The sequence below is a fragment of the Poecile atricapillus genome, chromosome 10, assembly GCF_030490865.1.
Source record: "Poecile atricapillus isolate bPoeAtr1 chromosome 10, bPoeAtr1.hap1, whole genome shotgun sequence".
In the NCBI taxonomy this organism is placed as follows: Eukaryota; Metazoa; Chordata; class Aves; order Passeriformes; family Paridae; genus Poecile; species Poecile atricapillus.
This window is the reverse complement of record NC_081258.1, coordinates 15,406,410-15,428,376: the sequence shown is the minus strand read 5'-3', so window position 1 is coordinate 15,428,376 and position 21,967 is coordinate 15,406,410. Positions and strand designations below refer to the sequence as shown.

The window sequence follows — 21,967 nt, the reverse complement described above, 5'->3', positions numbered from 1 at the left end:
GAATCTCCAAGGATGGGATTGCCCCCATCACCTGCTGGGGCTGTCTCCAGACAGTGCTGGCCTCAGGAGGAACATTTTTTCCCCTGAAATCCCATCAAGTTTTCCCTTCTTGCAGCTTGTGCCATTGTTCTGTCTCCTTTTGCTACACAGGGTGTGCACAGATCCCCCAAGCAGCTGCCTTTTTGCAGGGGTTGCTCCATCCTGGGCAGGATTTTGTGGTGGGGATATTGTGGCGTATTCCAGCCATGTCTGTGCCACCTGGCACACTGCAGTGCCCTGGGATGTCAGGGCCAACACTGCTGCCAAGGGCTGGGGAATATTTTGGCACTTGAGGGCTGGAGGAGGTGAGATGCCAACTGGAAAATCACCCCATGTGCCCCTGGGGCCACTTCAGGGCAAGCCCCAAGCCAGGCTGAGCCGGCTGGATGAGAGTGACTGGGGGCCATGGGCACAGCTCCTGGGCACCTCCCTGCCCAAAACAAGCCTGGGCCAACCAGCCCTGCTGTCAGATCTGCTCTCCGGTCTGTCTGGGCTCTGGCTGTGTGCTGTGAGTGTCCTCAGCCCTTGCTGCCCTCCCTGCCTGCCCTGGCCTGAATGGAGGCTCTGAATGGAGAGTTGGTGCTGGCTTTTCAGACCCTGAGAGCTGCAGGTCTTCCTCCTTGCGAGTCCCACCACAAGCCCTTGGCAGCAGCGAGTGCCACCATCAGCTTGGGAGCCCCAGCAGAGCAGCAGGGACAGGGGCAAGCCCCAAGCTTGGGGCTGAAGAAGGAGGATGAGGCTGCACTATCCCCAGAAGTGTTTGCAGGGCTGAGTGACAGCCAAGGTGCTGCTGCCAGACCAGGCATCCTCTGCATTAGTGAGGGCTCTGCAGTGGGAACAAGGTGGGAAGGGGGGGAACAAGCAAGGCTGACTGCATCAGGCCATCAGGCCAGGTGGCTGCCCAAAGCAGCCTGGACATGTGTCCTGGGACAGGCACGATGGGTCTCGGTGGGGTCGCTCCGCACAGCAGCAAAGTCCCAAGGTGTGCTAAGGTCAAGGCCACTGTCCCCAGGCACTGCCTTCCGTGCTGGGGTACCCACCCGCTGTCCCCCTCCTCCCTGCAGTGACATGAACCAGGGACAAGCACGGTGCTTTCTAGAAAAGGTTTTACTGTCCATTGCAATATATTAATGATGCATATTTCAATAATTAAAAACCCCCGCTTGCTTGGAAGGGGAGGCAAGGGGGCTCAGAGGAGCAGTGCCCAGCTTGAGTGGGTGCCACAGTGGGGCTCCCAGGGTCACGGGGAGTGGGAGAGGGCAGTGGGCGGCCCCTCTCCACCCCTGCCTGCATCATCACCCTGGCGTCCACACCCAGCCCGGATGAGCGGAAACCCGGCCGGCCACCGAGTGGCACGGGCCCCTGCAGCTATAGGGTGAGGAGGGTGCCATCCTCCCGTCCGCTGCCCCTGCCAGGGCTGCCGTCGTGGCTGCCAAGGGACTGCAGGGAGCCCCGCGAGCTGTGCGGGGACAGGCTCCGCTGGAGGGGTCCGTCCGCGGGGCCCCCGTTGGGGCAGCCCCCAGGGATGTAGTGGGACGCGCTGTCGCTCTCGATGACCAGGTCGCCCTCCTCGTCGCTCTCGGCCGTGCTGTAATTGCTCAGGTACTGCGAGGCCGGGCTGGGGGTCTGCTGGCTGGGGGTGCTGTCCGTGGACATGCCGGAGCTGCCCGAGGCCTTGCTGCTGCGGATGACGTTGTTGCGCTGGTTGGCCGGCTTGACGGTGATGATGAGGTTGTGGCTGTTGGCCACCATCATGTCCGTCACTTGGTCCAGGGACTTGCCGGCCACATCGATGCCGTTCACCTCCAGGATCTCGTCGCTCACCGCCAGCAGCCCCGTGCTCTCAGCCAAGCCGCCCTTCACCAGGCGGGAGATGAAGATGCCGGGCACCTTCTCGACGCCCTGCGGAGCCACGCGCACGCTGACGCCGTCGCGGATGTAGAAGCCCAGCGGTTTGTCGGAGCCGTGCTTGTGGAGCCGCACGCGCCGGTGCGTCTCGGGCAGGATGTCCACGTCGATGATGGAGGAGATCTGGCGGAAGTCCTGGGGCATCCCGATGAGGAGGTGAGGCTTGGCCCGGTAGTGTGCTGGGCGCAGCAGCCCTTTCTTCTTCCGCTGCAAGGAGTTGGAGGCGAAGACGCTGGCGTCAGACTCTGCTGTAGGGAGCAAGGGAGGACACAGGTCAGGCACTGCAGCTGCTGGGGATGTGAACGCGTGCCCTTGGCCCCAGGTGATGTGGCAGCGGCCAGCAGAAGGGCCCTGCTCACAGGTCTCACCGGCTTTTCCTCCCCAGATCATCAGCCTGGCTTTCCCTGCAGCCTGTCTCCGCTGGGGCCCATCTCCTGGGATTACCCAGCGTACACAGGCACACAGGCCAGGATTAGTGGGATCGAGGCAGTGATTCAGCCTTAATCACACTTTAAGCCAAACTCTGCAGTTTAACACTAGAGCTGCCAGCCCTGGTGGCCTGGGAGCTGCAGCCATGCCCCAGTTTGGGTTTGGGGAGAGAGGACCCCCCACACCAGTGTGCTGTGGTGACAGCCAACTCCCTTGGGGCCAGTCCAACTGCAGGAGACAGCACCAGAATCCTCTGCCCTGCCAGAGCAGGGCTATCGCTGTCATGGGTTGGTGATAGCCACCACTGTGTCCTGTAGAACTCCGCCATTCTCAAGGACAGAGATGCCTCATCTCCTGGAAATTCATTTCAGGACTGCAGCATCCTCAGGGCCCCTAAATATCCCAGAATGTGATTTGTGCCCATGTCTCTTATTCCACCATCAGGCACCTTCATACAGGGTTTGATTCCTTCCTTCTGGACCATGGTCTGGGGCAGCTCTGTGGGGCCCTGCTCCAACCCATCATCCTTGGCCTCATCCACCAGGTGCTGAGGAGTATCCCCTGCTTCCTCTCTGGTTTCTCCCCATCTCTTTCCATGGGGGAGCCCAGATCTGGATGCTCCATGGTCAGCACATTTTCCATGGTGTCCCCCACCAGCATCTGGACCCTGCTCCAGCTGCAGGGCTGCTAGGGATGTCCCCAAGCCCAGGGGACATGGGATTTCTCCCTAGCCAAGCCAGCCTGACAGGGCTCCTGGCTTATAAATATCTCCCTGCACACACAGCCCTGGCATATTTTTAGCTCGGGGAAGGGCGGCGGAGGCTTTCCCACAGCTATTTCAGCACACAGCTCCTCTCCAAGGGGCGCAGAGTGGCTGGGCCAGGCAGGTCCAGCACACCAAGGATGAGCCCTTTGGTGTCCCTGGCAATGTCCCACACTTTCCCCTGTCCTTCCCATGAGCCTTGGCCCAGCCAAGGAGGGCCAGTGCTGTTGTCCCAGCCAGGCTGCCCCACAGGGATGGCTTCACCCAACGCAGTAATGGCACAGAGGGGAGCCCAGCTGCAGCCTTTGCTTTGCCCCACTGTGGCAGGACTGTGGAGCCCACTGACAGGAGCACACCTGTGTGTTTGCACAGCTCCCTGCACCCAGCACTGTGAGAGGCTCTGCAGCCACATTCCTCAGCGACCCAGACCGGTTCAACGACAGCTCAGCCTTGGGATGACCTGGATCCATTTTAAATCAGCTGTGATTCACCTAGGACTTGCTCCTGGCCTCTCTGCTCACCTCCCTGTGGTGCTGCAGGCCCTGCGGCCCCTCTCCTGCAGGCACAGCTGGGTGCTGGGGCTCCCTGGTGCTGCCCATGGAGCCAGGCTCTGCCTGCTCCCTCTGCACACTGTGCTGTATTGGCACAGTCAGCCATGGGCCCTCACAGGCTTTTCCAGCAGCCCACAGCGTGGCTCTTAGGAGCGGGAGTGATGCTCCCACAGCAGCCCTGGCACACCCACCCCTGCACTGGCTCTCCATGTCACAGCCTGGGTCCAAGCATTGGGCCAGGAACAGGGGATGGTTGGTTCAGTGCTGGCAGCAGCAGGCACACCATGGGCTCCAGTAGCCTGGATCACTGCTGCCAGCCCCCACACCATGCAGCCACAGAGGAAACACATGTTCAGGGCATCCCACACCACCCTGATGCAAAAGCCCAGGAAAACTGACACAGCAGCTGGGGCTGGCCACCAGCATCACCCCTCGCCTTCATACCACTAACACTAGAGACTTCATACCACTAACATGAGCTGGAAACACAGACTCACTCTGGATGCAGTGCAGGGAAAACTGTGGCTCTGGGTCACTGTGTGAACTGCTGACTGATGATGCTGTGAAAGAGAAAACCTCGGTGCTACTAAAATTAGTGGAAGGGGATGGGCTTGTTTTCCCTGCGAACAGGAGAAATATTTGGTGTGTTTGTCACTCTCACCAGGATGCTGCTATCAGGATGTCATCAGGTGTACCTTTGCAAGGAAGTGGTTCCCTGGGAACATGCCACTAAGGTAATGGCAAGCCCCTGGTCTGCCAGGGGGGCACCAAGTCTTTTCCCAGTACCAAAAATCCAGCAGCACCTGGCGCCCTGAGAGGTCTGCTAAAATGATGGCTGTTGCCTCCTCAGGGCAGGGAGCTGGATGAGGCTCCTGGCACAGAGCTCACAGGAGCAACACGGGTGTTATCTGGGAGCCCACGCAAGCCTGGCTGGAAAACACAACTTCAAAGGGGTGAATTGCAAGTATCTGCCTTTGCTCACCAGGTTTGCATGGGGCTGGGCTGAGGCAGGGGCCCTCGGCTGCCAGGGAGAGCCCATGTGGGTGCCACAGCCCTGGCAGGGTTCTGGCAGCCTCCCAGTTGCCACCATCTCCACATCCATCCACCAAAGCAGTGGCTGGAGGGTATGTGAGCAGCCATGCCCCTGCTGGCACAGTCCAAAGGTGGAACCAGCAGTAGTGCGGGATGTGGCTCATCTCTCTTGACAGGAGGACACATCCAGTGCCCTGCTTACCCTTCTTCTGGATGATGACCCTGAGGAGGGGGTTGGCAGAGGACAGGGCTTTGTGGTAGTTGTCATCGTTGTTGATGGGCAGGAGGTCGCCGTGGATGTCTGTGTAGCCCAGGAGCACATCCACCCGCGGGATCTGGTGCACTGTCTGCAGCAGCTGGTAGAAGTCCTGGAAGCTGCCGGCACCGGAGCGCTTCATGGCAAAGCGGCGAAATTCAGCGTCGAACTGCAGAGGAGGATGAGGAAGAGGAGGAAGAGGGTGACTGGGCAGGGCTGTGTCCCACCAGCAGGACTGATGCAGGCAGGGCACCACACAGAGCTGCCCTGGGGCAGGCAGAGCCTTGGTGCTGCCAGCTCCGGAGCCCAGCAGCACCAAGGCAGCAGTGCCAGTCTTGAAGAGACCATCCCAAAAACAAAGTAAAAGAAGCGAAGCCGTTTTCCTGCCCAAACACTGAAGTGATGGGGCAGAAATACAGCCCCGCGGCAGAGGAAGGACTCTCTGGCTGTACCACCAGCCGTGGCAGACTCCGTGCTGCCGGGAGGCCCTTCCCTGCGACACAAGCGCTGCCGTAGCACCTGGTGAGCAACAGCGCTAATTAATGCCTCCTTCCGTCACGACGAAGGGGAAGCCAATTAAGAACAGGCTGAGGAACACTGCGAGGATCGCGCTGCCCGCGGGGGTCACACCCCAGCTGTCGGGGCAGGCGGTGGCCACCACGTCCTGACAAGGAGGGCACCCTGCACCCTGCCGGGGGTCCCGAGCAGGCAGTGCCACAGCTGGGCGAATGCACAGCTGGATAAGGGTGCAGAAAGGGAGTGCACACATCTGGGTGAGCACAGGGATGGGTGGGTGGGCACAGGTGAATAATGGTGCATATCTGGGTGACGGCACACATCTGGGCAAGGGTGTGCCAGGTGAGCACATATCTGGATAAGCGGACACGTCTGGGGGAGACCATAACTGGGCGAGCGCACAATCATGCAGGTGTGCACATCTGGATGCACGGCAGGGGCTCGTCCCTTGCTGGGGGTGCCCATCTGGGTGATGCCATAGCCGGGGATGAGCATGCCTTGGCGAGCACGCACATCTGGATGAGTGCACATCTGGGCGAGGTGTGTCCCCGGGGTGACCGCACAGCCCGCACACCCGCACCGGCGGGGCCACTCCGCACACCGGGGCTGCCGGAACGGCGCACCGGCGCCCTGCGCATCAGGCGAGCGCTCCGCCGCGACGTTCCCACGGCCGCGCCGAGCGAGCCCGCGGCCCGGCAGAGCCCACGGTGGCGGGACGCCGCGGCCGCCGGGCCGGGCTGAGCTCGGGGAGGCTCCGGCCAGCGCCGCCGCAGCGCAGGGAGCGGAGAGCCCGCACGGCCTGGCTCCCGCGCCGCTCCCTGGTGCGCGGTGCCACCCCACGTGCGCTGCCCGACGCGGGGGCGACGCGCTCGGTCGCGACCCGGCGGAACCGGCACGGGCACCGGCATCGGCATCACCGGCCCCGTCCCCGGCGGGCGCTTACCTTGCTCTTGACCTCGATGACGGGCTCGGCGGAGCGCGCCGGCGTGCGGTGGTGCTTGGCCATGGTGCGGGCCGGGCCGGGCCGCGGGGCCGCGCCGCCACCGCCGCTCCCGCGGCCACGGGGGATTTTCACCGGCCATGACGTCACCGGCGGGCAGGCCGGGCGCCGCCGCGCCATTGGCCCAGGAGGGGCGCGGGGCGTGGCCGGGCGGCTGCTGACAACGTCGCCGTGGTAACGGGGGTGGGGACGGGCGGGCGGCAGGACCCCCATCCTCATCCCTGTCCCCATCCCATGCCCGTCCCCATCCCAATCCCCTCCACGTCAGCCCCGTCTACCCGAGCACGGCTCCGCTCCCCGTCGGGCCGCCGGCACCGGGCACCGCGCCGGTAACCTCGGGCATCCCACGGCTGTCAGGAACCTCATTAGCGACACATTAAACCCAACAGCGGCCCCTCTCTGGGGACACCGAGCTGCGCCGCGCGGCCAGCATCCGCACGGAATCCCCGCGAGTGTCACCGGTGGAAGCCTCGGCCCCGCCGGGGAATATCCCGGCGTTTCCCCATGCTGGCGGGGGGCTTCCCATGCTACAGGTTTGGTGACCTTTGGCAGAGGCAAGCCTGGTAGCAGGAGATGTTTTCCAGCTGTGTGCCTCGTTCCCCTCCTCCTGGTTACAGGCTCGTTCTGGTTTTTCTCCCTTGTCTGGCAGGGAAGTTTCGTGCTGCCCCAGAGCAGTGTGGGCCAGGGAAGGTTCATTGTTTCGGGGATGATTTGCTTTACTGAGCAGTGGAACAGCTGAGCGAGTAGAGGCAAACTGACCAAGTTCACCGGGTGTGCGGCAAAGCCTCTCCTGACCCATCCAAGCACCAGGCTGTCAGGATGTGCTTTATCTCCTCGGTGCTGCCAGGCTGTGTCCACAGGTCATGCTCATGGGACATGTCTCTGGCAGAACTGGCTCTTCTCGGGCACAGAAACACTCAGGGACAGCCAGAGAAGCCCTTCCCCACAGACCCCGCTGCAGTGCAGCTCTGCCAGCGATGCCAGAGCTGTGAGCTCACTCCTGCCAGCACCTGAACAAAACTAAAGCCTTGTTCACGGATTCTGGGGAAATGTGGAGCTAAAGAGGCCATGACAGCAGCACCATTAAACATTCTTTAAAGCCAGACACCTAAAAAGCAGTGCTTCCGAAAGAACAAACATATCGAACCAAGCCTGGAGAATCAGCTTGGCTTGTCTGGATTCTGTTGCCCTTTGATCCTCTCTCTATCCTGGCCCAGGGAGCAACCTTTGATCAGGACAAAATTGCATCACACCCCGGCATCCCCACAGCACCAGGCCTGTGTTTGCTGGTCCTGGCAGGCTCGTCCCCTGTGTCACTGTGCTTGGGTGAGCAAAGGAGCACACCAGGCTGTGAGAACGTGGGGCATCTCCTCATGGGCTGGCAAATTTTCCTCTGGCTGTTACTGCTGCGCCAAGTGATTGCCATGCCATGAAAACCAGCCTGACCACAAACAGAGCTGTAAATTCATCAGCAATACCCTGCTCAGCCCCCCAGTTTTGTTGTTTTTTTTTAAACAGAGTAATTGTGTTGAGGTCAGAGAGATAATCCTGATTTACACCGTGGTTAATATTTGCGCAGGCGACAAAAGCAGCTTGCAGCCCTTCATCTCCAATTTTGGTAAATCGGAGTTAATTGTTCAGCAGGACAGTGAGGTGATGTACTGGTCACACCTTCTGGTTTGTGCTGTGGCCCCTTATCTGCTGCCACAGAGCGAGCTAAGCTAAGCAGACAGTATCAGGACAAGTGTTTTCTTTGCCTCAGTCCCAGGAGCTCTGAATCAGCCTCTGGAACTGGAGCATGTGCTACCTGATGTCCAGATGTGTCCACTGACTCCAGATCCACCAGTTCTTGGCTGCTGTGGGTAAGGACAGTGAAGGTCTGGCTCTCTGGGGGGTCCAGCACCTCCAGACATGGAGGGGGGCTGCTGAGGTTTAGCACTCAGGTACCTCAGAAGGTCATTCCTCCAGCCCCTGCTCCAAGCCAGGTCAGTGCTGGATTCAGGTAAGTCTGTCCAGTGAGCAGGCATTTTTTCCAGCAATGGCTCAAACGAGGAATGGGCAGAGAGAAACTCAGTTAAGTTCTAACCCTCTTGTCTGTGGTGAAGGAGAAGCAGAGGAGCCTGAGTTCAAGGCAGGATCAGCGCTGTGGCTACAGCTGTGCAGCTGGTCCACGGGCCAGCAACAGCACAGGGAGTCCCAGATAAAGCACACAGAGCCCAAGATCCTGGTTTCACTCCAACACCTGCACAGGCTTACCCTGTCCCTGGCACCCACAGAAACTCCCTTGCAGCAAAGGTCACAACCAAGCGAGCAGTAACCTTGACTTTGACAATGGCAAGGGTGGCCCTGGACACTGTGTTTGTCCTTCCTCACTGCCAGTAGGAGCTGAGGGATGGGGATCATGATCTGTGCTGATGGAGCAAGAGCAGCAAATATCTCTGGCAGTGTTTCCTTCGGTTGGTGGGTCACAGAGCAGAGGTTGGGGTGGCAAAGCCCACCTGGGCATTGAGCCCTCCCATAGACAGCAAGGATGGAGCAGGCAGGAGTGCAGCCCCAGTGCTCGCTGTGGGATGTGGATGTGAGAGAGGAATGGGCTCCGATGGAACTCTCACCCTCACAAGGACATACCCTGGCAGCCGCGGAGGGTGCACCCGACCCAAGCTCAGCTCATTTCTCTGTGAATTTGTTTTGTTGACTGCCACGGCAGCGCTGTCCTTTGGCTCGGCTCTTCCCCGGGAAGCCGCGGGGTGATGCATCCCCGTGGCACAGTGTCTTTCCCAGCTGCAAAATGTAGCCTTGGCTCTAGACTCAGCCGTGCCTTTGGGCAACAGGTCTGGCTGCCAAGGAATACTGAGCAGCTCCTGAAACACGCAGAGTAAATACCTGGTGCCGAGAGATAAATCCGGAGTCTCACGTTCCTACAGCCTTGTTTTGAAGGACACGAAAACCCTCTCCTGGTGCATCAGGATCATTACCACGGGCTGTTTAGGTGCTGGATCGCATCTCACAGGAAGACTGGCATGAGGACGAGCACTCAGAAGCTGCTGGTCCACATTTTTATGGCTTTTTATTTCTTTTTTTGTTAGTAAAAATGTCATTAATTATTAATGTCATTTATTATTAACTTTCCCCAGCATCTCTGCACACTTCTTTTGGTTCCACCCAGAAGTATGGTTTGTACCCAAAAGTATGGTCTGTACCCACAAAGCCCGCAGCAAACCTGCTGAGGTAGCTACACAGGCCTAGTAAAATAACCCTAGGGAAAAAGGGGATGTTTCACCTGGATCAGGCTGTGGATTCAGCACCTGCAGGGCTCCACAGAGCTGTGCTGCTCCAGCGGGCGGAGGGGAAAGGGAAGGCGAAGCAAGGGATCCCTAAGAGCTGCGTTGGTGCCGGAGGTGATGAGGTGGAGGGAGGGAAGGAGCGAGGGCAGCGGTACCGGCCCGGCGATGGCCTCCACCCCTCAGGGCCCGGGCGGGGCGGATCACGGTCGCCGTGGTGACCGCATGGCCCCGCCCCTCACCCGGCACCGCCCAATCAGCGCCTCCATTTCCTCACGGCGCCGCACGCGAGGCTCCGTCCCATTGGCCCACGTGGCAGTCCCCGCCCCTGCCCTCATTACGGCCAATCAGCCGCAGCCACCGCGGCCCTGCGGCGGGGCGGGCCCCTATAAATTTGTCACCGGTGGGGGTTTGCAGTCGCCGCCCGCTTCGCACCCAGCATGGAGGAGTCGCTCTCGCTGCTGGTCCGCAGCCCCGCGCAGCGACACCGCGATCTCCGCCTCACTGCCGGGGCTGCCTGGACCGTGCGCCGGCTCAAGACCGAGCTGCGCCGGCTCCTGCCCGACGCGCCGGTGAGTGCGCGATCCCGTCTTCCCGCAGCCCCGCCGGTGGGTGGGTGGGTGGTGTGGGCTGGCTCCCCGACGGGCAGCGGCGGCAGCTGCCGTGGGGCACTCGCGGGGCTCCGGGGCCGGTACCTGCCCCGCGGCGCGTTCAGGTCCCGGTTGCGTCAGCCGCGCTCGGGCTGTTTTGGGTCTCTTGCGTGGCCCGGCCGCGGTTAATCATTAACCGGCCTCCCGGGACGGCGCGTCCTGCAGCTGTGTGGGGACGTCAGAGCCCGCCGGCCCCGGGAGCAGCGCCCGGGCACCGCACCCAGCCGGGCGGCCAAGGCCCGTCCTGGCGCTTCGACGGCGCGTTCCCGTTGAACGGGAGGCGCAGCGCTGGGTACGGCGGGGTTGAAATGCAGAAGTGCGGCTTCCCCCTGAGGCGCAGGACACGGGAGCTGACGCGTGAGGGCTGCCGGAGCCGCTGCGCCCCGTGTCCCGCTGCCCCCACGGGCACTGCTCCCGCAGGAGCTGCCTGGCCTGCATAGAATCCATAAACTTGGAAAATACCTCCGAGATCATCGAGTACAACCTTCGACCAAATGCCCCTATCTCTACTACACGCTGTGAAATGCCATGTCTATACTCATTTTTTGAAGAGTTCTAGGGATAGTGCCTCCATTTCTGAGGGTAGCCCATTTCAACGCTTAGCCATTCCTTCAGTGAAGAAATGTTTCATAATACCCAACTGGAGACTGCCCTGCAAACTGAAGGCTGTTTCCCTTTGTCCTGTCAGTAGTTGCCTGGGAGAAAGCTGGATTCCCATGCTTTTGTCATGCTTTCCCTGGGAGTGTGAGGATTACCCAGAAGCAGGCTCCTTGTGCTTCCACCAGCTGCTATGGGAAAGCTCCTGGTGAAGAGCTGCTGGGTCCCGTGGGATGGGGTGTAACAGATTTACTTGACACCACATCTGGTGCTTGATTAGATTAGATGGAATTCCAAACTGCTGTTTTTAAAAAACACAAATGTTTTTGTTAGGGCTGTAAAAGATACAGCATGTAACTAAATTCTTTGCCCAAGGGACTTTGGGTTCTTATGCAGGTTTGCACCTCAGTAATATCCCACTTGGGCATCCAGATGTTCTCATAATTTCAAATTATTCCCTCTGCACCTTAGTATGTGGGATGCTTCAAGCTCTCTGCTTCTCTCCACCAGCTGTAAGCTGTGTTAGTTAATGCTTGGCAGAGCAAGTAATCCTATTCTTTGCTTTCTTTCTTCAAAGCCTGAAGAGGACCAAAAGCTGATTTATTCTGGGAAGCTGCTGCTTGATCACCACTGTCTGGGAGAATTGTTGCCAAAGGTAGAAAAAAGTATCTTTTATGACGTGCTGAAATATATCCAGAGAAGGGATTTTTTTTTTTTTTTAACAGATCTTCTCTTATATTTCAGCATGGGGAGCTGCATGCTCTTCATTTGGTATACAATCCCAAGACTCCTGTAAATATGCAAGAAACCAAATCAGAGGTAATTAAACATAAGTTAACTCTGAATCTTGGGCTTGTAACTGAAAACAAGAAGTGTTGGATGACTGTTTTAAAGTTCCCTGTTACTGCAGGTTTTCCCTGTTAGTGCAACAGCAGTATTACTTTGTGGTCATTTGTTTGGGAATGTGAGAATGTATTTAGATTAAGTTGAGTAAAAAAATTACATTTCATCAGTAAAAATTCTCATGGCATCCGTTAAGAAAGGTCTAGTTGTGCTCAAGGGAGAAATGCTTTCTGGTAGATTCAGTTTTATTAAATAAACTCTGATTTGCTATGTGCCAGGCACGCTTGGACAGACTGAGCTTGTGGTCAGAAGAGGAGCAGAGGGAAGTGATTCTGATCTGTGTGGGGAGGGAAGAAGGCTGAGAACTGCAGACACTTTAACTGCTTCCATTAATGACTCATCTTTGGCTTCTCCCTTACAGGCTCAGCCTTGGTGCTTGAGCTCAGTATGGAATGGTCTCAAGTACAAATGGCCAAAACCCATTTTTTCTTTAAAGTGGCTGGGCAAAGTTTACTAGAGGTGTGTTCCTGTTGCTCATTAAAGGCACTTTGAGCAAACCATACCCATGCCTGGTGGTTGCTAGCTTTGGTTGGGTGTTAGACAGATGTATCACCACAGAACAGCTCTTGGACTCTGTGTACAGCAGTTTGTGCAAGCAGTGCAAATTTGCCATAGGAAAAAGCCAAAGTGTTTTTATAGTCAGACACTGAATATGTGCATAAGAAGTAACAAATAAAGTATAGATCTTGTGAAAGGGAAGAGTAGCATCAAATCAGTTTTGCATCTCAGTCATTTGGTTCTAGGAGCTTTAAAATAGTGATAGAGGTGCTTGAAGTGTAGCCCCCAAGAGCAGGGGTAGCACTGAGAGGTGCTGTGCAGGAACAGGTGTATACAAGGGCATACTTTGTGGGGTGCAGCCTTTTTGCATCAAGTGTGTGTGGTGTCCTGAGTAAATCTCACTGGCTGCACTGCTGTTTGTAGGTTAAAGCTGATCAGCCCAAGTTACCATCAGAAGCCAGGCAGGAATCAAATGTGTCTTCCTCAAATGGTGGAAGATGGAGGAGCTCTTCAGGTGTCTACTCGTCAACAGAAGCCAGTAATGGGTAAATACAATTTCATGTACATCTTTAAGATGGTGTGTTTGTGTTGGATGCCAGCTCCTTATGCCACATATGCTGTCATGAGCCCATTGAACATGGGCCAGATATGATGAGGTGTTACATAAAAGCTTTAGTGCACATACAACAATTTGGATTGGAAGGGCCTTTGAAGGCCATCTAGTCCAACCCTCTGCCATGAGGGACACCTTCCACTGGATCAGGTTACTCTGTCCAACCTGGCCTTGAATGTTTCCAAGGATCTGGCATCTAAAGGAAAACATGTTGTTCTTTTAATTAGGAAGGAAAGTCTTTCCTTCGTTCATGTGGGCAAAGAGGTGTCTAGAAGGAAGAGTTAATTTTGTATTTGGGTGCACAAAATGGCAGAAGCTATTTACACTGTTCTGTAATAAATTGCTCTTGCTGTTAGTCCTGTGTTTGCTAATGAATGTGTTTAAATTTTAACCAAGGCTGGAAACAATTCAGCATCCCTTCCAGAGCGTGGCTCCTGGTTTCTCTGCTTACACAACCTACAGCATGCTTCAGATGTCCTGGTTCCAGCAGATTTATGCAAGACAGTATTACATGCAATAGTAAGTGTTCTATTCCAAGCTGCCAGTAGGAAGTAGAAACTGTAATACAAGAAATTTGAGAGCTCCTGGCAATTCTTCCTCTTTCCGTGGTGCTTAGAGATGGAGACTTTTTCATCGTAACTTGTGCTGAATGTTGTGGGAATGTACCCCTGACTGTGCTGCTCTGTTGCTGTTCAGGCCAGTGGTTCTGAATCTTGCCCACTGCCTATCTGACTCTTCATTGGGAGGGCAGAGGTCTCTAGAGTAAATCTGATCCTGCTGTTGAGCCTTTGCTCTCTTTTTTTTTTTTTTTTGACTGCTCAAAGTGCACACAGCATTCACTGGACATCGGTGATAGGTCAAGCTGAGACTTGCAGAAGGCTTTTAGACTACCTGCAGATTGCTCTAAATTGTTTTTGTGAAGTATTGACATTACTGTTGATAAAGGGGAGGGTGTCTGGTTTGATTTGTTGAAGTCCCTATACAACTGTTATGGGTAGAACTAGTTTTTAATGCTTCTGTAGTCTCTAAACTTGATGCTTTCTACTTGCATGTGATCTGACTCCATGGTTCACACACAGGGCCTGTGTGAAGTGTGAAAGGATTTGACTAAGCCTCATTCTGTACTTTGTTCTCTGCTTCCAGCTTGGCTTCCACTGCTGCATCTGCTGACCCAGCCCATGCACGGCATTCTCAGGAGATACCAGTGGCACCAGTGACACCTCCAGCTCCTCTCCCAGACCCATTTCCTGCCCAAAACCAGCCTGGAAACCAGAATGTTGCTGCTCAGGTTAATGCAGTGGCTGACCAGAACTTGAGGATGAATGCCCAGGGGGGGGCCCTCATGGAGGAAGATGAGGAGGGTGGCAATCGAGACTGGTTGGACTGGCTCTACTCAGCAACACTGTTATATGTTTTTGTCAACATGGTCTATTTCTACTCCAGTATCAGCAGATTCCTCCTCGTCATGGGTGGCACTGTTCTGATGTATCTGTAAGTGTATGGTGTTAATATTTGCTGTTCAGAAGGGTCTCACTGAAGTACTGTGTTCTGTGCTGTACTCAGCTTCCTGGTGGTTGAGTTTCATAGGACTCTTGGACCTGCAAAGGGGAAAACGCTCCTCTATATCCTGGTATAGCTCAGTATTTTTAGAAAAAAGATAATTAAGATCATTAAGCCTATATCTGGATTAAATGAAGAATGTGGCTGATCTCACTGGGGTTTTGCAGTTTCTACCAAAGTAGCACCTGTTGTAAAGCTCCAGCAACTCAGCAGCATAGAGCAGATAGACCAGTAGGTTCAGTGTAGAAAATGACAGTTTCTTGTTGGGAAGCAAGTGGTTGAAGTTTGGGAAGAGGGTCTCACACTTGCTGTTTCATGATGATGGACCCTCAGCTGCTATGCTTGGGATGTTTTATCCCAAAATTCTTTGATCACCTGTGGAATAAGTGATGTAGGTGTCTGAATTGTAGGTCTAGGAGTTAAAAGTGGAGCAGCTTTTCCAGCATCTCTGTAGACTTGGAGAGTTTAAGGTTAATTTTTCCATTTAAAGTCCTTAAATTTTACTTGTTGCTGGTTCCAGCAGCTCTGAGGAGTCAGATGTGCAGCTGTTGTGTAACAGGATGAGAGTAATGTTGAAACAGCATTAATTAATGAATCTGTTGCCTTCCCCAGACACCATGCTGGATGGTTCCCCTTTAGACGAAGACCAGTTCAGCCCTTCCCAGGCAATGTTCCTCCTCGAGCTGCTCTAAACCAGGACCAGAACAACAACTTTCAGGTATTGCTATATTTCTAAGCCATGAAACCCTGTGAAGTTTTGCTTTTGGTTTAATAATTGTGTAGTAGAAAAACAACTTCTCTTGAAACTTCTGTAAGATGCTCTCTTCCATGGGAGAATAATTGCCACCTGAGTCCTCCCTTGGTATAGTAAATTCCTCAGTTCATCAGAATATTTCAGGATGAAGGTTATCTTTTAGCTGCTTCTGTCCTTTAGGGAATTGTAGTGGGAAGTGGTCTGTCACAGACTGTAACTGAGGGCAGGGTTCAGGCCACACCTCTGTAGGATTTGGGTCTGTAGGCAGTTTGAGTCTTTCATTTCAAGCTGACAGTTCTGATATCAGTGAAAGTTAATTAGCTGTAAATATATAATTTATCTGATCTGGTGCTTGATGGCTGTCCTGGGCACCAGTGTTAGTTAACCAGTACTACCAGAGTGCAACTTGGGTTTTTGACTTTGTATCTGGGGCTACTTGAAAAAATTTTGTATTCAAACAGTAACATTTTGGCAACAAAAACACGATTTGATGTCTGATTTTTCTAATGCATTTCTGAAATTCTCCTTTACCAAATATCCTTTATTTTGGCAGGGGGAAAATGGAGGCAGAGCAAACGAGTCTGAGACACCTCCTGATGAGGGACAGGCTTTCCAAGAACTGCAGCAGCCCAACCCTTCACTTGTGAGCACGGTGTGGGTTTTTTTCAAGACTTTCTTTGCATCCCTCCTTCCAGAAGGGCCTGGACTGACCCGCAACTGATTTGTCACCAATCTGCTTGTCTGAAACTGCAGTGGACACCTGAGAGAAAAGAATATCAACTCCAGACCAGGCGTGGAAAGGGATGGGACTTCTCTGGCTTTCACTGACCGAGCAAATAAAGCTGCAAGAAGCCTTACATCATTACAGCCCAGAGACTGAGATGCTTGTACTCATTCCAAAGAACTTTGTTCCATAGCATTTATTAGGTACCTGTGTAGAGGCTTGGTGTTGTGGACTTGTGCACTAAAGGCACAAGGCTCTGAGTGGGTGTGCAAAAATGTTAGGGAAGCAAATTGCTTCTTCTGTGCAATGTGATTCCTGTTGGAATGTTTCTAATGCTATTTTAATTACACTGAGTGTAGGATCTCAAACAAAAATTGCTAGATATGCATTAGCAGATTTTTAGGAAAGATCTACTGTTAAATTGCTTCAACAATATTCTAGATTTTCTTTGTAAATACTTCCCTATGAAGAATGTGTTGTGCAATCTCCTTGTTGGACAAAGTGGAGGACTGTAAGATGGTGATGTGGATAAGGATTACCTCAGTGGAGTTGCACACTAAATTTCATGTTGCTGAATTCAGGTAGTTTAAGTTCAAGATTTAATTCCTCCTGCCTTTCCTCCTTCTCCTCTGCCCTGCTGTCAGACAATGGGGGAAGAGTGAGTGTGTTCAGGTCTAAATGTATTTAGCAAAAAACTTATGCAAAATGTAAACTTCTTCACTGCTTTTGGATGAAAAGTTAAAGCAGTCTAATTCCTGTATTCAACTTTGCGTTCTCACTCCAGTGCAACTCCTCTTGTATTACTTCATTGTGTTACTTTTCATTTCTGGTATGGTTAAGGGCTGCTATTGCAATAAAATTTGCAGGCATTTATATCCACTTTTGTATATGTCCTCTACAGCAATCAGAAGAGTAAAGCACAGGGTGTGTTCTTGCCTGGTTTTTATTGAAAAGTCATGATGAGGGAGTTGGGATATGAGGGGAGGAGGTGTTTAACTCAGTTCCTTGCCCAGCTGTGTTCTTCAGCTCAAGTGCCTTGAATAGCTTGGAGTTTGTTTGCTTATGGAAGGCTGGTAACAGAAAGGCCATGGGCATCTTGAAATGGGTAATTCTGTAGGTATTTGGCAAGCTGGACTCCTTGAACCCTGCCTGAGACTCACAGTGGAGTTGCAGCACAGTCTTGGCTCAGGGTTTAACTTGGCTTGAAATGTGCTGTCTAGGAACAGCTGCCACTCCTGGAACTTGTCACTCTTCTCCTCTGCTGCCTGCACTTGGCTGGACAATTTAAGGATTGTTGGCAGGGCCAGCTCACATCAGTTGGGACAAGCAGTTGTAGCAGGTAATACTTAATCTTGCCATGTCTGCTCATACTAATGTTGGACAGGGTCTGTTGGTGTTACCTGTGGATGCCACTTAATCCTGGTGCTGTTTTTGATTTGAACAAATTATTTTCCACGCTTGTTTTTCTGCCATTTCTTCAGTTTGCTGGAGGATGGGTAGGTAAAATAATTTTTAAGTGTTTAAAATGAAATAATCTGAGAGGAGGTCAGTTTTGTTACTGTAGATATATCCTGCATAAGCCTTTGAGGATGTTCCTGGAGGAGGTGCCCACTCTTTCTTGCCTTGCTAATGGTCCAGTGCTGCTCTGGCAATTTCACTCACCAAAAAAAGGCATCCCCAGACTTTTTGCACCCTCACAATCTGTGTCCCTGTTCCTGTGGTAGGCACAGGGTGAGTGCCTGGTGACATCCATTCCCCACCCTGAACACAGCTGTAGCTCACACTGCAGTGTGGATTTTTCTCCCTCAGTGTGTAGCAAACCATCATTCAGGTATCTTGGTAAAGTGCCTAAATTTAACTGAGCTGTGCCTGTGCTCAGTTTTAGCAGGAGAGAGCAGTTCCTGGCAGCCAGAAATAAACTGGTTTGGTATGGTTAAGTCAATGAGCACACAGTGCTGGATTACTTGTGAAATCTCTAGTCTGACAATTTATCAGAGACAGAATAACATCTGTTGTCTTGCAGCTTTTGCTGTTTCCAGGAGCAGGCAGATGGGTTTAAAATTAGTTGAAAAACTAATGAAGTGTAGCTAATGCCACTGCAGAGTCCTGGACCTTAGAGAACATTTCCTTAATGGTTCTGTGAAACACATAACCTCTGCTATTAGGGTGGAGGGGAGCAGCGACAGCAGCAGAGGACACATAATGTGGAAGTAAATCCTGTGTAATCCTGCAGAGGCAGCTGCTAATGGTGTGTACCCAGGCTGGAGCACTGGGATGTGAGGGAACAGTGCCTGCCTGAGGGCTCCAAGCACCTATGACTGAGCCAGCCTGGCATTACGTGGAGCTGGGAGTTTGGGGTGGCTCTAACCCTTTCACTGATCCCTGCCCAGTGGGTGCCTCTTGTTGCCTGAGACTGTGGGAGCAAGCAGAGACAATTGAGGCAGCTCAGCCTGGGGGGATGTCAGTGTAAACAGTGAGATATGTAAGGAGGGAGGGCAAGGAAGGGGATAGAGCCTGGGTACCAGTGAGCATGGCCCTGAAAACGAGAGATTCCAGGTTAGACATAAGGCAAACATGAGCCTTGAATCTTCCAGAGCAAGACTGTCGCCTCTACTGGGACAGAAGATGAGAGACCAGAAGGGGCCTTGAGGCTTGTGGGTTTAGGAGGCTGAGTTTGCCTTGGCTCACACTTAAAGCTGATTCTGCTGCTGGTTTAGCTTTTCTGCATTGCTTGTGAGCTGCAGCACCCAACCTGTTCAGCATGTGCTGTGTAGGGCTCGTGAGAGCAGGCAGCTTGTGGCAGTGAAAGTCCTCTGAAGGTCCACAGGGTGGCAAAGTGAGCAGCAGGATAAAGCCAGTTCCTCTGCTGCTGTCTCCCCTGATACACTCTGACAGCTGCTCCTAGCTGAGAGTGTTCTCTGTTCCCACTGAGAAATAAGTCAGGGAAAAATGTACAATCTGTTTTTCTCAGACACTTTAGTTCTTGCTGTGGAAACTCCTAACAGGCTGCTTACTTGGGGAACCACTCAAGTCCTGTTTGTAACTACAAATATGGTCCTGTCCTCAGCTCCTGGAACATAAATCTCATGAGAATGAGGTTGCTGCTGAGCAGATAAGCTGATGAAGGTGTGTTTGTTTGTGTGTGGTTTCCCCTTTTCTCTGAGGAGCTGTTTCATTTATGCACTGGCTTGACTGCTGTCCCTGTTCTCAGCAGCCAGGGACATCCCAAAAGCTGTGCAAGTGCCCAGCTGAGTGTTACAGCCTCCCTCTGGTCTTTGTCCTGTGATCCAGTTCTAGCTGTGACTCTGGTGGGGTTTGCAAGCAGCACATACAAACTGTGTCAGGACAAACTGGGGTCAGGACATCACCTGAGGAGACTCCTTGAGGTTAAGAGCTCTCACTTTATCGAGTGATGGTGGATTCCAGGTTATTCCTGCTTTCTAAGATTTTGAGAATAACTCAGGTAACACCAATTTCATTTGGCATCACAAATCTGTATTCAAATATTGCATAGCTTTAATTGATTTGGTTTATAAAATAAATCTTACTTGAATGTTATTTGTCTCAATTGTGTAAACGTCTACGACAGATGGAAGCAGTGTTCTTTGGGCTGCCCCTACTGGTATCCCAGGGCTGAGCTGCTGTGTGCATCCTGGCAGTGGTGCTGGAGCCCATCCTGCTGACGGGTGCAGCCAGCCTACCTGGAAGGCTCTCTCAGGAAGCATCTGCAGGCTAACACCAACTGTTTTGGTCAATGTAGCACAAAGATTAATGGCACTGTGATGTACCTCTGCCCTGGACAGCGTGGGGAAAAACAACCCCAGTTACAGGACAGTCCTCAGCTAGGTGGGGAGTACATGTGTGCGTGCATGGCCTTCAGATAAAGCCTTACACAGCAAATATTTATCAAAACATCTTCCAGCATCCCCTTTGCAGCTTGGCTGTTTAACTTTTCTTTGGGGTTTAAAGCCTACCCTGCTTCCTGCTAGCCAAAATTAACCTCTCCTTAGGCTTTTAAACCTGACCTGACTTGTCCTAGACTGACCTTGCACTGGGAGGAGGGTGGGCTGTGGTGTCCCTGCTACCCTGGCCTCTGCCTGGTTACTCCAGGACGAAGGATGCTCACAGCATCTCTGTTCCACATGCTTTTGCTAGTGTAGGCAGAAAGTCTCCAGCTTTCCTGTTGCCACTGGAGGTCAATGCCCGGCTGTTCCCTGTTCTTTTCTGAGCTCTGGTTGTCTGCTGAGAGCAGCCGTGCTGGGGCAGGGGAGCTGGCCTGCAAGGGGGCTGTGAATGCCCTGGATCTACCAGGACCAGCACAATGGGTCTGGGGACTTGGATTTTCTGCCTTTATCTACCCTGGTGACAATACCCCTGTATCAAAGCGCCAGTTTTCCCTTTCCCCCATGCTGGTGTGAATTGCTGCCCTGGGCAAAGAGGTGGCCGTGCCCTCCTGAGGCCTGCAGAATTCCCTTTATGCCAGGTGCTGGCCACTGTGCCCACATCCCTTGAGCTGAGGACAGAAAATGGAGCTGTTACATGGTTAAATCCTCTTGAATCCCATTCCTTTTGTAACGTGTCCATGCTCTGTGCAGCTGCCCTGGGAAGAGCTCTCCTGGCCAGGGCAGCGGGGATGCTGTGGCAGCCGAGGTGATGCCACGGGGGAGCTCTGCTGCTCAAGCGGCTGCTGTCTGTGTACATTGTGTTTCCAGCAGTTAGCTGCTCATTTATAAAGCCCTTTGGGCTGGCAGCAGGCAGTCTGTCCATGGCCACCACGCTGCTCTCCTGGAGAAGCCCGGAGGAAGCTGCAGATGCTCGGCTTCCCTCGGGGTCAGTGACCGTGAGTGCCTCCCGAGGGGTACCCGAGGCCGTTCACTTTCTCAACTCAGGAAGAAAACAGCACGGCAGGGCAGGGGTTGCTGGACAGAGGGGACCCCGCAGGAAATGTGCTCACCCTGCACAGGGAGGATGAGGCATCTGCCAGGGAGAGGAGGGAGGCTGGCACCTCGTCTCGCTCAGGGCATTGGGGCTGCTCCTGCAGCACTGCCAAGTTCTCACCTGTCCTTCTCCCTCAGTCTTTTCTGGCAAAAAAGGTTCAGGGGAGTTGTTGTGAGCCTCCTTTCTGAAATAACCCCACTCTGTTTTGTGCTGGAGGTTATTTTGGGGTTGTGGTGGGCCTCAGCAGCACAGCAGAGGTGCAGGAGGACAGTGGCACACAGGGCAGGTGTGCACAAGGTGTGAACTGTTCTCTGATGTTCCCCAAACAGCAGCTGAGAGTCTGGGTGCACGAAAAGCTCTGCCTTAGTGGGGTGGTGGCAAATCACACTGTTCACAAACCCAGACAAGAGGCAAAAAGCATCCCAGTGGTGTCATCCACAGACATACGGTGTCTGTGGTCATGGAGCTTTCCAGGGGTGTGGGAGATGTGAGTTCACCCAGTGGTGACAGGAAACACTCCCTTCCCAGGAGCGTGCCTCAGTTTCCCCACAGTGTGTATAAAATCAGTGGAAAGGGGAGCAGTGAATGATGTGCCTTTCAAACAGGGCCTTGCAAGGGAATTACTGCAGGAATACAAAATAAGGAATATTTCTGCATGAAGAAAAAATGATGAAGTAGCTTGAGGCAACGTGTGAGGCTGCTCCCTTGACTTTATCCTCTTCCACTCTCCATCCCCCTCCAGCTTTTTCCACCCACCCTGGTGTGAGCATGTCCTGAGTTAAAGCAGTCTTGGCAGAAGCACCAAGCCCTGCAGCCCAAACTCCTGCTGGGGGAGGAAGGCAGCGTGCAACGTGAATGGTGTCAAGGAAGCTATAGGAAGATTAGGAAATGTGTGATGAGTTTTGATAAGTGGAGGAAGCAGGTCACGTCCTGCCTCGAGTGGGCTCTGCTGGGG

At 53.6% G+C, this 21,967-nt stretch overlaps 2 protein-coding genes across 3 annotated transcripts; one reads left to right on the top strand and one right to left on the bottom strand.

The window, feature by feature from the left end:
• Positions 1-1,134: 1,134 nt before the first annotated feature.
• On the bottom strand, positions 1,135-10,031 carry PARD6A (par-6 family cell polarity regulator alpha). Of its 2 annotated transcripts, XM_058845788.1 has the most exons (5): positions 9,775-10,031; positions 9,378-9,535; positions 6,438-9,275; positions 4,925-5,147; positions 1,135-2,192 (listed from the first exon to the last, which is right to left on the bottom strand). In XM_058845788.1, exons 3-5 carry the CDS (start codon positions 6,723-6,725, stop codon positions 1,408-1,410), a joined length of 1,296 nt encoding a protein of 431 aa, XP_058701771.1. In that variant the 5' UTR covers positions 6,726-9,275; positions 9,378-9,535; positions 9,775-10,031; the 3' UTR covers positions 1,135-1,407. The 2 variants fall into 2 exon arrangements, with proteins under 2 accessions (XP_058701771.1, XP_058701770.1); XM_058845787.1 differs by lacking the exons at positions 9,378-9,535; positions 9,775-10,031 and having other exon boundaries at positions 1,135-2,195; positions 6,438-8,504.
• A 147-nt stretch (positions 10,032-10,178) lies between these two features.
• On the top strand, positions 10,179-16,949 carry HERPUD1 (homocysteine inducible ER protein with ubiquitin like domain 1). Its single transcript, XM_058845790.1, has 8 exons — positions 10,179-10,347; positions 11,600-11,677; positions 11,767-11,841; positions 12,847-12,968; positions 13,433-13,555; positions 14,180-14,527; positions 15,209-15,314; positions 15,904-16,949. Exons 1-8 carry the CDS (start codon positions 10,216-10,218, stop codon positions 16,069-16,071), a joined length of 1,152 nt encoding a protein of 383 aa, XP_058701773.1. The 5' UTR covers positions 10,179-10,215; the 3' UTR covers positions 16,072-16,949.
• The last annotated feature ends 5,018 nt before the right edge of the window (positions 16,950-21,967 follow it).

Bases quoted from the DNA above. Each gene is read 5' to 3' on its own strand.
- PARD6A (XM_058845787.1), bottom strand. From the start codon at position 6,725: ATGGGGACAGGGATGAGGATGGGGGTCCTGCCGCCCGCCCGTCCCCAC. The intron at 5,148-6,437 runs GTAAGCGCCCGC...CCTCCTCTGCAG, and splicing joins TCATCGAGGTCAAGAGCAAG to TTCGACGCTGAATTTCGCCG. The intron at 2,196-4,924 runs GTAAGCAGGGCA...TGCTCCCTACAG, and splicing joins GGTCATCATCCAGAAGAAGG to CAGAGTCTGACGCCAGCGTC.
- HERPUD1 (XM_058845790.1), top strand. From the start codon at position 10,216: ATGGAGGAGTCGCTCTCGCTGCTGGTCCGCAGCCCCGCGCAGCGACAC. The intron at 10,348-11,599 runs GTGAGTGCGCGA...CTTTCTTCAAAG, and splicing joins GGCTCCTGCCCGACGCGCCG to CCTGAAGAGGACCAAAAGCT. The intron at 12,969-13,432 runs GTAAATACAATT...ATTTTAACCAAG, and splicing joins TCAACAGAAGCCAGTAATGG to GCTGGAAACAATTCAGCATC.